Source organism: Anomalospiza imberbis, chromosome 6 (assembly GCF_031753505.1).
Source record: "Anomalospiza imberbis isolate Cuckoo-Finch-1a 21T00152 chromosome 6, ASM3175350v1, whole genome shotgun sequence".
Lineage (NCBI taxonomy): Eukaryota > Metazoa > Chordata > Aves > Passeriformes > Viduidae > Anomalospiza > Anomalospiza imberbis.
The window spans coordinates 32,714,223-32,729,670 of record NC_089686.1 but is presented as its reverse complement, the minus strand read 5'-3'; the positions used below and the strand labels follow the sequence as shown (position 1 = coordinate 32,729,670).

At 36.8% G+C, this 15,448-nt stretch overlaps 1 protein-coding gene across 22 annotated transcripts in view; it reads right to left on the bottom strand.

Moving 5' to 3' along the window:
* GPHN (gephyrin) overlaps nucleotides 1–15,448 on the bottom strand; it is a 279,199-nt gene that overhangs the window by 151,200 nt on the left and 112,551 nt on the right. For all 22 annotated transcript variants that reach the window (XM_068193120.1, XM_068193123.1, XM_068193122.1 and 19 more), the window contains one exon: nucleotides 13,369–13,426. In XM_068193120.1, the coding sequence (XP_068049221.1) occupies nucleotides 13,369–13,426 (58 nt within the window). The remainder of the gene's footprint in view (nucleotides 1–13,368; nucleotides 13,427–15,448) is intronic.

Here is a 15,448-nt window from a genome sequence, read left to right as displayed (position 1 = left end):
TGGAAAAGCTGGCAGCCCATGGCTTGGACAGGAGCACTCTTCGCTGGGTTAGGAACTGGCTGGATGGCCGGGCCCAGAGAGTGGTGGTGAGCAGTGCTGCATCCAGCTGGCGGCCAGTCACCAGTGGTGTCCCTCAGGGGTCTGTACTGGGACCAGTTCTATTTAATATTTTTATAGATGACATGGATAAGGGCATCGAGTCCTTCATTAGTAAATTTGCAGACGACACTAAGCTGGGAGCTTGTGTTGATCTACTGGAAGGAAGGAGGGCTCTGCAGAGAGACTTAGATCGGTTAGATGGATGGGCAGAGTCTAACAGTATGAAGTTTAATAAGTCTAAGTGCTGAGTTCTGCATTTTGGCCACAAAAATCCCCTACAGCGTTACAAGCTGGGGACAGTGTGGCTGGACAGTGTCCAGGCAGAAAGGGACCTGGGGGTGCTGGTTGACAGCTGGTTGGACATGAGCCAGCAGTGTGCCTTGGTAGCTAAGAAGGCCAACGGCATCCTGGCCTTCATTAGGAATTGTGTGACCAGCAGGAGCAGGGAGGTCATTCTCCCCCTGTACTCGGTGCTGGTGAGACCACATCTTGAGTGCTGTGTCCAGTTCTGGGCCCCTCAGTTTAGGAAGGACATTGAGATGCTTGAGCGTGTCCAGAGGAGGGCAACAAGGCTGGTGAGGGGCTTGGAACACAAGCCCTATGAGGAACGTTTGAAGGAACTGGGGTTGTTTAGCCTGGAGAAGAGGAGGCTTAGAGGTGACCTTATTGCTCTCTACAACTTCCTGAAGGGAGGTTGTAGACAGGTGGGGGTCGGTCTCTTCCACCGGGCAGCCACTGACAGAACAAGAGGACACAGTCTCAAGCTATGTCAGGGAAGGTATAGGTTAGATATTAGGAAAAAATTTTTCACTGAAAGAATAATAAAGCACTGGAATTGTCTTCCCAGGGAGGTGGTAGAATCACCGTCTCTGGATGTGTTTAAAAAAAGACTGGACATGGCACTTGGTGCTATAGTCTAGTTGAGGTGTTAGGGCATAGGTTGGACTTGATGATCTTAGAGGTCTCTTCCAACCTCATTATTCTGTGATTCTGTGAAATTCAAAATATTCTGAACATGCACACACATATTAAAATCTATATAAAATTTTATATGTTTCATATAAAACATTTAAATATAATAACACATAGCAAAAATGCCTGGGCACACAAATACATGAGGTGTAGCTCAGTTGTTTTAATTAAAGCAAAATGGCAAATGTAGGGAACTGTGTCATTATGAAGAAAGCTTCATGACTGTATATCAGCTATTGGCTAAATGGTCAAAATGTTTGTACTAAGCACTTTTAACAATCAGGTCTGCAGAAAATATTTAATTCCCAGAAAATTCAGAATTTTTCATTATCTGTGAGATTCAATTTCTTAGTTCTTACACTGGGTGTCTCAGACGTCAACTCTGTAGCGGATATAATGTTTGCAAAATCCTTAATTACACTGACAGCACACTACTTCACAAATATTCTTTTTTTTAATTTTCAAAAACATAACAATCCCTTTAGATTTTTCACCAACAGAAGCGTCCACAGTTTGTAAAACTATTTAGAGGCATTTGGAGCTTTTGTATGTAAAGCAGCTCTTTATAAGTCTCCAATTTTAAGCTTGGTCATCTTTCCTTCAAAACAGCCTCACCACAATTGTGTGCTGTCATTTAGAGCCTCAAGATACTCTGTAAAACTCAAGTATTAGCTTCAGTGTCCCAAATTACAGCCAGCTTTATTTTTACACATTGCCTGTTTTATGTGGCATTATTTCCTAGAAATACTTATTAAAACCAGAAGACACTCCAAATAAATAAAGAAGGGTTATTTTCTGCTTTTTAAAGGAGGACAAGGATTTTAAAACATCTTGATGTTAAGCTCTTATCTTCATAAGATATCCTCAGATACACAGTTTCATTTTCCAGAGTGATACATCTTGGGTAATGCTCACTCATGTTAAATTCTGTTCAACTACCAAGAACACAGAACAACCCTTTAAAATGACATAACTGAGCTGTACAAATTTCCATAGGGGATCAGCCTATTTGTTAAAAGAGAGATTTATGTCATCATGCTACTGAAGCTGCTCAAGAGAAAATGTTACAATATTTTATTTTAAAAACAAGGGTATTTTGATAGAGCATAACAGTAACAAAGCAGGTGACAAATAATTAGAGATAATAGAAATGTCATTCTATGCAGAACTGATGAAAGGAGTATATGTGTTACCTTCGCAGTCTTAGGATCCCGCCTAATCTTGTCCTAATGATGAGGCAGCTGAAATTGAATGCAATCATTTCTGCCAAAACAATTCTAGAAAATTTTGTGTCTTTTTTATAAGAACATATTTTAAAAAGTGAAACTCTTCAACCACTCCACCTTTAACTGAACTTTGAGGATTCAATGGCATTCCCTCCCTTATACCTTTCCTTTAGGTCAACTGAGTCACAGAATTTCCAAAATCCTACTATAATTGAAAAGTGCAGAATCAGTATTACGGTAAATAATATCAAAATACTACCTATGTATTCATGGAGGAATCCAGAAAATGAACATATCAAAACCATAAGGGAAATGAAAAGGAAAACATCAAGCTTTAATCTTACATTAATCTGTAATCTGAAAAGAATTGTTTTCTTTGCCTAAATAGGTGCATACTAAGACACAGTTCAATAATGAGCTCAAAGATAATCCAAAAGAGCAGATATTGTGACTTCAGACACAACAAATTACATCATTTGTCTTGCAATATCAAAACATTCTGTTTGGTAAAGCACAAAAAAAAATCTTGCACCCAAAAACATAATACGACTGTTGTCCAGTCAAATGCTTATTCAGTGTTTTCTACACACACCATGGCAAAACTAATTGGCTTTTGTTAGAATCACAGCTCTGTGAGATAATTTGTCCATATCAATCCCACTTCCTTAAGAATCTGATGCCTCCTCCCAAGATGCACCCAGCTCTTGTGTCTGTCCTCTTCTTACATGGTGGCATCACTTCTTTCCCTTAGGTAAAAACCATGAAAATAAATAGTTCCACAAACTATTGACCAAACAAATGAAACAGCAGATAAAATATAGTGGTTATCATTATTAATGGATACAATAAGGCTTTTTATCTTGGAAAAAAACCACAAAAAACCCAGGGGAAGTTCTTCGGAAAGCTTTTTTATCATGACACAGAAGCAAACTTCAGGGAAAATTTCTTTCAGCCTGATAACATATCTGCTGGACTTCCTTCCTTAAAACTGTTGCAATATTTTTCATATGGAGTAGATCAATGTCTGAGGGAGCTGGGGGTGTTTAGCCTGGAGAAGAGGAGTCTCAGGCAGAATCTTACTGTTCTGTACAACTGTCTGAAAGGGGATTGTAGCAAGGTGGGGACAAGTCTCTTCTCTCAGGTAACAAGCGACAGTACAAGATAAAAAGGCATCAAGTTGCACCAGGGAAGGTTTAGATTGGTTATCAAGCATTGGAGCAGACTGCCCAGAGAAGCAGTGGAATCAGCATCTCTGGAGTTATTTAAAAGATGTATACATGGGGCCTTGGGGACATGGTTTAGCAGAGGACTTGGCAGTACTGGGGCTGATGTTTGAATTGGATGATCTTTGATGTCTTTTCCAACCAAATGATTCTATGATCCACAGTAGTGCAGGAAGAAAATATTAGAATATACATAATTGGAGGCTAAATGTTCAAAAATTCTTTACTGATGAGGTAGATGATCAAACCATTTGGAGACCACTGGTCTAGACCATTGTTTGTTTTTTTCTTTGAATAGTCTGCCAGAAGGGCTGGGCACTCTCTAGTACTTAGCCCAGACAATAGAGTTTCACTAGTAACAAGGGTACTATATTATGAATTTCACATTTGCAACCTGACATGCTGTGTTATGAGAATATATCTGCAGGCTGAAGGCTTGGGACGCATCTACCACAGCCTGGTAGTATAAAACAGCACTTTTAATACCTCTCTGCTTAACAGACTTTGGTTCATACTGCAGAGTAGCCTTTGATCATATGAACTGGAATCCTTTCAGATAAAACTTATTTGAAAGACAGACTTCAGCAGCATGTGTAATCCACTCCAGCTGTTAACAGACACACAGAATAATACTAGAAGTAGTTTGAAATAAAACATATCAAAGAACATATGAGGTACGCTGCATCTCCAGCACCACATGCTTTACTTTATAGACAGATGTATTTTATCGGTTTGTGTGACTTGGTAACACAGACATGACTCAAGTTAGATGTTCAGTCCTTGGCACTAGGGACAGGGTAGCTAGGAATAAGGCAGGCATTTTCAAGTTTGTCTCTACACACTTGGCTATGATTTTATTTTGCTGGAAGACATCCATTTCTTGAAGCCTTTAGGACATCAGTAAAGCCAACATTCCAGGTCTGTGCACTATTGGAGATGAGAATACTTATCCAACATACTCAAAAAAAATACAGAATCCACTTCTAATTTTTCATTTTACATCGGTGCTCAGACACAGCTCATCAGCACAAAATCTCATCTGGACCAATCTTGTGCAACTGATATAAGAAAGTATTTGGGCAAATAAAATGCCTCTAGCCACAGTTCAACAGGTCAATAACTTTTATACCATTTTTATTCCCTTATGATTATCTCCTTGAAGGATGTTTTTGTTTGGTTTTCTATTAAAAACATTCCATGTTTCATATTCTGTTTTAGACAGTGGATCTTATATATGACAAGGTCACTAGGAATAGAACACCACAAAAAACCTAATTTTCAGAGAAGTTGAATGAGGTGCAATCACACAGTGAAGTACTAAGCATCATTCTCTTCATAGTTTACAAACTTGCATGTCACAGGGAGGCTTGTGTAGTTTTAGGTGTCTTCCTACTGTGGTTTCCAATCACCTCTTAAAACATAATCATCTAAAAACATACTATGAAAGCAAAATAAACTACACTATTCTAGCAGAATTATTTGCAGTCTACCAGTTGCAAATCTTTTTCAGGAAAACATGGTGTATTAAACTGGTTTCTGCTGTGCTGTGTGTGTTCTTTCTTTTTGTTTTTTCCTTACAATCAGTGCATTATCAACCAATAGAAAACACATAATCAAAGCTTTGGCACTTGCTTTCAGGCAGTCCTAAAATTTGCATAAATTAAGAATGAGAGTTAATTTTAAGAGTGCAGTATAAATAAGGAAGAATGTTGCTGAAATGCAACCAAATGTGCCACTTGTGAACATTTCTGTCCCTGCCTCTTTATCTATTCCTCACATGAAGGTGCTTCTATAAATTAGATTATTCTTATAATTCTGACTCTAAACATTTTTCAGTGGTACTGGGCCATTTTGTGTGATTAAGAGAACAGCCCTTCACATGCCATTGCACATGATGTGGCACCAGAGGTTCATGCACAAGAGAAGAAGTTCAGTGCTCTGGTCTTGGTTCCCTTCTCCTCAGTCCACCCTCATGGCTCCCATGCCTCTGCCCCTTCAGTTCCTCTTGAACACTGAGCTAACAGTAACCACCTCAGCACACTGCTCAGCCCTCATTCTTGGATCATAGTAGTCTAATTAGAGACTTCTATTTTATATGCAAATTGGAATTGGGGATTTTTTCATATCTCCTATACACAACATTTAACATTAATCTCTGCTGAATTTTATCAGATAGAAACCAAAAAACTCTAAACAACACTCCTGATCTCTTCTTCCCTATATACAAAGCACCAGCATATAGAACCTGAAGGTTTGGTTTTTTGGTTTTTTTTTTTTTTTTTTTTAAAAGCAAACCAAAACAATCCTGATGTCCTTTTCTCTTATATACACAGGTCCAGCATTCAGCTGTTGTGGCAATCATAAAAATAATATATTTCAGAAATAAACTTACCACAAGAAATGAACATAATATTGATCTCCCTCAAACTCAGGCAAGCCCTTAATTATTTATGACATTTTCAGTTTTCATAGGATAACAAGTTTCCTTCATAGACCTCAAATAAGAATCATCAAAATGAATTCTTACAGGGTAAATAAAACCAAGCAAAGCTTAATGTAACAGGTCACGTGGAAAATTATTAGGGCTTTTATATAAACTTGATTTACTTATACACTTGCCAAAAGCTATTTGCTGCTTAATGAAGCTGAACATGTTTTCTCCTCTCATTCATGCTAAGTGACATCCCACTTCAGAAATAACTTTTCCAGTGAGAACAGAAGGCACTGAAAACATTGCCCAGTATAAGGAGTCAGATGAAATGTACAAGAGACTTTGTTAGAGCTGGTCAGAAGATGCCCTAGGAGCCAACTAGGTTTCAGGTGATGGCTGGTACAAAGATAAGTATTTAGCAAAAATGGAAAATGAAAGAAAGCCAGGAGGAATTTAGACAAAATTGTTTTCCACACCACAAAGAGAGGCAGAGATTTTTATGCTGGAAAACAAGAGATTTCAAATCCTGTTTCTAAAATACTTAATTAAGAAGGACTGAATAGACAAACAGGTCTGTGGTAATGAAAAATGTGATACACATTAACGTCCCCTCTTAAGGGCAACAGCTTAAATGCTGGGCAACCAGAAATGCTTAAAGGATGAACAATAGGTTTGTCTCGCAAATTAACTTTCAGCTGTTTTTGTTCTCTCTTTGCAGGAGAAATACAGAACTATTTTGTTTGCTTTAGAAAGTAAATAATATTTCTAAAATGATTTTGTCTTGTTAGCATTGCAGTTGAACTTGAATGGTGCACGGTCTTCCTGCCCTTCCCCATGTGGCTATATTCCATGATCTGCAAATCACAGGCTAAACTTTTGTATGTTTGTAAGATTAAATTACACAATACAATATAAAATGCATTCACTTAAATTCTACTCACATTAGGGGACAGGAATTTATAAAAATGCTTCAGCATTTTCTGTATTCAAGACAGCCTGGAAGAGCAAGGTAACTTGGTGAGGTGGTCTCATCTGTCCTTTCTAGAGACATGAAGTCTCTGAAGCCACAAAGCCTGTGCAACATAAGATGGAAGACAGCAGGAAAACAAAAAGTGATAATTCCTATTTTCATGTGGGAAGTTAGTGAGTATACTCTTTCATCCAGAGTGTCTGGGCATATGATGCCCTTGCCAGGAAAGCAGAGGAATTTTTTTGACACATTTAGCAGTCCTAGATCAGAGTTTGATAGAAACTTCAGCCACCTCTCATTTTACATTCTTTTTGTAAAGGTGTTTTTTTTAGTTGAGAGTCTGTGATTGCAGTGAGTATCCATTATCCACGGAAGATGAAAAGCACCTCCAATGAGTACTCCCTAGGGAGTTTCTGTACAGAAACTTGAGATAGCAAAAGTAATAGCATGGAGAACAGTCACGTCCTTCAAGCAAAAGCAGTCTCAAACCTATCAGAGCAGAAACAATCCAAAAGTCAAAACTGATATTCACAACTACTAATGGCTTCATAGGTGGGAAAAAAGCATCCCACAACAGAAAAGGCATTCTTATGAAACACTCATATTTCACTGGTGTGAGACTGTGCCTGGACTAGTCAGGCTTGCACAGCCATGCCTGGCACCAAAAGCCTAGAGAAGAACCCAACATAATACAGACTGCACTTTCCAGAAAAAGGGCAAAATAAGTTTTAGAACAAACAAAACTTAGATCAACAGAGGACTCTTGAGAAGAAAAAATGACATAATACAGCAGATAAGGAAATCACAGTCCAGGAGCAATATAATATAAATAATCAACTGTGGACAAGAACTATAAGAGTGAAGGACAAATGCATGGCCATTATTAATACTGCAGGGGTTGCAAATCTCTAGCTTGTAGCACAAATGCATACACGTGGAGGAAAATTAAAGGAAAGTAATTTTTTGTTTTATATAAAGTTTTGGACAATTTCGTCACATAATCCTAAACACAGAACTTTAGTTCTCTCTAGCATGGAACCAACAACATCTGTAGCAGCAGATTAATTATTAAGGATTAATATAACAGGTAAAAACTCAGTTTTTTTGTCATCTAAACAATGACTCATGTATCTTGAAAAAGAACACTAGTCACTGATTGACTCTGCCAATTCACGATTTGGAAATTAACTCAGGAAGAAATCTGTATGTACATCAGGTGAACTTTGATTACAGGGAAATATGATGAGACATAATGTTGTTTTAGCTTAATAAGTCCCACTTCTCAATTGTCCTAGTTGGATTCATGTCTATAAGAAAGTCTCCTTCATGAAAATCCAAGTAAGTAGGAAAACCAAATCTGCAAGTGTATTGGGGATTTCATACACTAAGTCTACATCTCAGTGTCAATTTTTTGTTACTGGCTAGGACATTTGCAAAAGGTTTTAGAAACTTTCTTTAACTAGATGCAGGAGTATATTAAACTGTCTACTGGATGGTGAGACTGAGTGCGTGTTAAGAGAGGTAAAAGACAAGCCCTCAGTTTTAGTCAATGCACATAACTAGCAATCTAATGGAATGACATGTGACATGACCATCACATATGTACTTTAAATCTTTTTAAACTTGAATCTGTAAGCTTTAGAGTTTACAGAGATGCTACTTGTTAATACTCACTAGACATTCAATGGATAATACCCTTTTATGTCATGCTTAGTAAGAACTCTTGTGCTGTGAGTTAGCAATCATAATTTGAGATGCAGAAGAAGGAAAACATGGGCAGAAAAACTGAGAACCAGAATTGTCATTCCTGCAAAGTTTCTTAGTGCTTTAGGATTAGTGGGAATACACACTTCAAACAGCTTGAGCCTCTTCAAAAAACTTATTCTGAGTGGGCAAACCTTTTCATTTTTACTGGATCCAAAGGAGCAATAATCTCAGTATTATCATCAAATTCTGATGCCTCCCATTATAAATTTTGGAGAAACTTTTTGTGAAGCACTTGGCCAGTGCTGATACACTCGGCAGGTGAATATTCATACAGTGATGAAGTAAACTAGATCCAGGACTTAACCTCCTATGCAACACTGGGATGACAGCACACCTCCTTGTTCATGTAAAGCAAGGCTGATTCTGCAGAAGATGCAAGAGATATTTAAATACTGCTCCACTCTCCAGTATGGAGACACAAAACCACTTTTGTGACATCTAAATATCTTCAGCCACAACCCTATTCTTGTGGACTATCCACCACAGTAGCTATGACTACCTTTCTTTTGTGCCTTTTTTTTAATATGGGACTACAAACTGGCACTTGCTGAGAAATTGCTATTTATTTTTGCTACATGTTGATAATTATGAAAATACCTTGATAAAGATCAAGGCCAGCATCTCTTGGCTGCACACAAAGTTTGTATAAGTTTCATCAGCTACTCTTATCAGCAGAAAAACCAGATTCTGGGACACAGCATTATGTAGGTATATGACACCACAAAGTCGGCAAACCAAATTATTTCCGACAAAGTCTCAGAATGGGCTGATTTTAATTGTAATTATATCAAAGCTGTGTATTTTTAATGGCAGGGAGTACAGCTTTGCTCTGAAATACATCTCACTGACACTGAAATCAACTTCCTTTGTTTCGAAGATGTTCCTAAAAATGACTGTGTGGAAAAGTTAAATCTTCTGAATTTCTGAATCATCTAGGGCAACTGATCTCTTAAGAAGACACAGCACTCATTTCCTTTCTGGCTACTTTGCTCTCCCCTTCATAGTTTTTATCATTTTCTACTCTTGGATCATTATCACTGGAGTCTACTTTCTCAAAGACTGAAGACAACCTGAGAAAAATGTCTTTCAACTGTGCATAAAAATTTTCATATATTAAACCATTAAGTTAACACATACTCCTAAAGAAAGAGAGCTATCCTACCATTATTCAGGGAAAAATGTCTGTAGTCTTAAATGTAACCGCTAATACTTTATGCATATATGTTTTCATTTAAAGAGTATCTATAGATGAATTACGGGTGCTCCTTGAGGAGCATAAAGTGTGTCTCTGTGTGAAAGGGTGGTTAATGGAATTAAAAACCCCCTCCCATCTTGCTCTAGAACTGCTTTACATCTAAATTTACAATTTATAACCAGCACTAACAAAATATTTCTAACGAGATTTCTTAAAACTAACAACCATAGGAGGCAACCACTTAACTTTATTCTCTACACTGGAATATCTGTCTCATGCCACAAATATTATAGGAATGAAATGTTCTGGCAATGTCTTTCTTGTGCATATTACTGTCATGAATTAAAGACCTGCTACAAAATAAATTTCTGGTCTTAAGATGAGATGCATGCATATGTCTACATGAAAGGTATATATGAAAGCACATGAACTCAACACAAAACAAATGCCTTTCTGTTGTTGACTTGCAAATCCTACCAAACCAAGTATATATATATATATATATATATATATATATATATTTTTTTTTTTTAGGAATCTGTTAAGGAATGGTTTTCTCATTCACTGAGTCTTCTTCTATAATAACCACCTTTCACCACATCATATATTTCCTTTGTGATGGCAGAATGCGGAAATCAAAAAGACCATGTCTCATGGGACTACAGACCATAAGATGATACTGTTGACATAAATCTATAGGCACATCATGTAAACTTTCCCTAATCTGTAACAGTCATAAATTGCTCTTTATTCTTGAGACAGTCTCTGTGTTGTTCATCAAAACAAGTGTGCCTGATAGGCTCACCAGGCCCCATGTACACAAAATCACTTGGCTTGGAAGACCTCTCCTTTAGGCACATGCTATAACATAGTGGGTGAGGAGCAAGGCTGAAATCTGACAGTGTGTTTTTGCTAGTTTGAAAAGCTTCTTGCTTATAGGATGAATATTCTGATGAGAATAGAAGTCTAGAGGAAGTTGAAAAAATGACACTTTCTCAGAAATGTGCTGCAATTTCTATATTTACTGTCTTTATCAGTTCTGGAAATATTTTAAAACCAGCAGGTACTGAAAATGAAGTGATATTGCTTTAACTGGTGTGGAGGAATGACAGGAATGCAGATGGTAGTACATTCATTTATGCATTCTCTGAAGGCTTCTTCTATTGAAGTAGAAGATCATGTGAAAGAGGACATATCTACCTTCTAGAAGAGTTTTTTGGGGGGAAGCCTGAGATGGTATCTAGGTAAAGGCTACCTGTTGAGTATTCTCACTTTGGGAACCTAAGTACCTGAGACAAAAATCTAGGGAAGGTAGGTTTCAGGATACTGTTTCAGACTGATACAGATGCTGTGGACCTATAGTGATGATTGGTTCTACACAATCCTTTCTAACCTTGGTATGGTGCATGAGACTAGTTAGGACACAGCTTATCCCTTCTGCCATAATTACATGTAATTACATGTATTAACAAAACCAATACACTGGTTTTGCTCATAAGTTATTTTGGGCTGCAAAAGAGCTTAATCTACCACCTTTTCTAGAACACATGCAAATGCTAAGAGACTTATTTATTTGTCATAGTAACTATTGCTCTCTGTCTGATGAAATATCTCCTTTGCCATTTAAGAAAGTAGTTCACTTTTTAAGGACTATCAGAAAACAATCCATCAAGTTAAATCAGATTTTAAAAGTGAAGCTATTATTTTTGCATATTTCATCAAATTAACTTCCTTAATACTTCATGTTTAAACAGGGGAGTGATAGCTGTGAGGTAAAATAACTTAATTAAGGTACATGGAAGAAGCAATAACAAGCTATATTCCAGCAAGCTTATTTGCCTTCTGTTTTCTCCTTTCTCCCTTTTTCTACTCAAATCAACTAGGAGAGCCTTTCAGATTTAAAACTACCCCCTACATTTATTGCAAGGATACTCTGTCTCGCTGTTTACCAGCTGTTATGCAGAATACATATGGACAAAATAATACTTTTTGATATCGAATATATGTTTGTCTGTCTTGGCATCTTCCAGTAGTGCCTAGTTTAATATAAATAACATGTATTGCAGCTTGAGAAATTCAACTATTTAAGGTGTGAGAAGTGGCCTGACTTTCGATACAACCTCAAAACCCCACTACCTGAACAAGACAGGACAGCTACCAGAAACAAGCTACCTGTCACTACAAATCTTGCAGTAAGTTCCTGAAAGTAAAATTATTTATTATCTCCCAACATTTCATTTTTCTTTGTTCACTGAACTCAGTTTAGTATGATGAAGCCAGAAACATCAGCTTTCTTGATCTTCAACATTAACAAAATATCCGTGGTACTTGTTTTCTTATATTAAAGTAAAAAGATTGTGGTTTAGTGTTTTGTAATTTTCAAAATACTTGTGGAGCAGTTCTCTGAGCATCATGAAAATACCACTATTTAATTCTGAAAGCCTTCTTTTACTCTTTTATTCCAAGACCAAAGTCTGAATAGTGGATCTATCCAGTAATAAATCATACTCCCCTTGATAAAATTCAGGATAGAGGAGTCCATGAATCTTAGATGACAAAAATAAAAATTGATCATGATGGTGTGATAACTTTGACTGATGCAGGTACAGGAAGCCACTGTGCAGTGACTTGCTTGCAGTGGGTTTGATACTAATTGAAGAGGAATAAATTCTCACCATTTGCACACTACAAAGTCATGTCTACATCAGATATTATACAGTCATTTCCCTTCACAAGATTTTACAACTACTCTTAATTCTCTTTGCACAGCTGAAAATAAGTATGTGAAACAGTAGAGTGGGTTAAGCAATCACAATGAGCAAGCAGGATGGTCAGACTGACCTACTAACAACCAAATGAGGAATCAGCTACACAAACTATACTATCATATCCAGGCCAAAATCCCCCCAGTACCCATCTTTCATTCCACAGAAAAAAAAACCTGACAAATTGCTGAAGCACATTTCACGAGTGGACTTAGCTAAAGTGAGTTTTGTTACCATGCACATTACTTTGAAGGTAAACTTCAGTATTTATTGCTATCACTACTCAAAATCAAAGAGCTTATAACAATTTTTTGACTTCATACTATCCCCTTAAGACAATATATTGGAAAATATGGATGTGCTTTAGATCTCAAAAGCAGAAGGACACTTACATATATTTTTTGTTATGAAAGTATAACTCATCAGAGTCCCCCCCATCTGTCTTCAGGTAGCAAAACAGAAATAGGTTGAATTACACAGGTTTATGGCATCAAACAAATCCTGCTGAAGTCAGCTTAAGCTGAAGGTAAACTGTAATCGTAAAAATAACTAAAATTCTATTTTAGATGCATAAATATGGTTCTAATAATTTTACTTAAGACACTTTTCTCTCTCCCCTATGATACACTTCAAAGTAAGAAATAATGTGGCTTTTTAATGTAACATTTTTGTAATTTTCCAAAGAAAGAAATTCAGTGTTGAATAGCAATAATACTGTACCTTGATTTCTTCTATTTCATCTGGCACTATCTTGTATGCAGATATAGTCCCACCCAACCTGAAATCGGGAAAAAAAAGAAGTTCTCAAAATCAGTAACAGAAAATATAGTATGTTAATAGTCTTATGACTTGTTCCAAAACACAATACCCTTTATACCAATTTAGAGGTAAAACCCAGTAAGTCCCAAATCAAAAGCAAAAAATCCCTTTTCTTTATCCAACAAAAAAATCTGTATGTGATTAACAAATACTAGAAACAAGGTGTCCATCACCTTAACAATTAAGTCAGCCAAGCAAAATTACCATCAGTAGGATGATATTTTTTATATTAATGGCAATCATATTTATGATTTCTTGTTGATTGTCTAAGGCAAGGCATATGGATGAGTTTAAGTGTTTGAATACTGATGCGCTCACTATGCTGCTACACAGTCTGAAATGCATCCAAATACAATTCTAGAAATTGATTTTTTTAATTTAAATGTGCATGTACAGACATCACAAATCACACAGACTCTATAGCCTCCATGTTTGAAAAATCTCTGCAGTTAATTGGTAATAAAAAGTGGATGATGGGTAATAGCAGGCATTGACACAGAAAAAAATAGAGGGTTTTCTCCTATGTGGAATTAATTGAAATTACTTTTTGAAATCCTGCAGAAATCCTGGTAAAGAAGAGTTCACATACTGAAGATGCATGAATAGCATGTACTATAAATGGTGGTTAATATTACATTTTCCCCAGAGACATGCAGACATGGCTTCTTTTATTTCATGAAGCAGTCTCATCGATGGTGACAATTCAGACCTAAAAATATAAGTGCACTAATGACCTCCTGCTGGCTCTACACAGCAATACTATTCATTTTCTGGATCCTACAAAAATGGAAGTCACATAAGAAACTATTTTTTGTAAACCAGTAGACACCTATCAAATGTGTATTTGAATTATCTCCCTATTATTGGAATTTTTCTAATTATCAGCATTTCTACACAGATGTATTTTCTTATATCTTGAAATTATTATAAATATTGTTTAGTCAAGTGAAAGAGAGAAGAAGAGAATAACACAGAAAATACAGTAAGATTTTCCACCTAAATCCTGCCTTTCCATACTTGTAAATGAACTGTTTGAAGGTTTTTCACAGAGGGTGAAGTGTGCATAGGAAAAGTCTGAAGTCCATCAGTGCTTCAGGTAACATCAGCTGTGATTTCCAAGGTAGAGACAGGGCTACACCCAAATTCATCATGGCCAAAGAGTGTAGCAATTGCTCTCTCCCATTGCCTCTGCAACTTCCATTGCTGCCATTCATTAAGTGAGCTTAAATTTGGAAAGAACTGAAACTTTTTTGCCAGTGCAAGAACAAACATGAACTTTTATTTTTCATTACTTTTGTTCAACTGTTGTTTCTAGGGATAGCTACAAGAAATTGGCTTTAGCATCACGACAAAGGATTGCTTCATCAAACAGTAACAAGCAGTGGCTCAGGTGGCATCTAAACAGTGCAACTGACCAGTCCCACAGCTACTGGAACGAGGAACATAAGAAAGAAACTTTTATGTGCTTCTTTGCGATCCATTCCTGACTGCACTTTGGAGTACTTCAAAAATCACTGACTTTCTACCCTTCTAGCAGAAGGAGAATGCAGAACCTCTATTGCCAGCACTCCAGCAACATGGAATTTCACCTGGCAGATTTCTTTATGGGCCATCCTTGGCACAATTATTTAGAACTTTCTTGGAATATCAGAAAAAAAAATCAAAATCATTGACTCAGTAAACTCATCTGACTAGCTTACACCATTAATTAGCATCACTATGCAGTTCTGCAAAGTTTTGTGTTAAGAGTTTAGCACACTCTGAATCTGCCAAGTTGCAGCTCAAATGGTACCACTCTTAAAAAGTAAAATGTCAGCTACCACAATTCCACATTTTTGAAAGAGAATGACATGTTAATAATTATGTTACTGTTTAAATAAACAATCTCTCACTGATAGCCACAGCTCACATATCTCTTAGTCCATTTACAATCCTACAAAGACATCTTTATCTTAAAAATCCAGTCTACAAACATAAACAA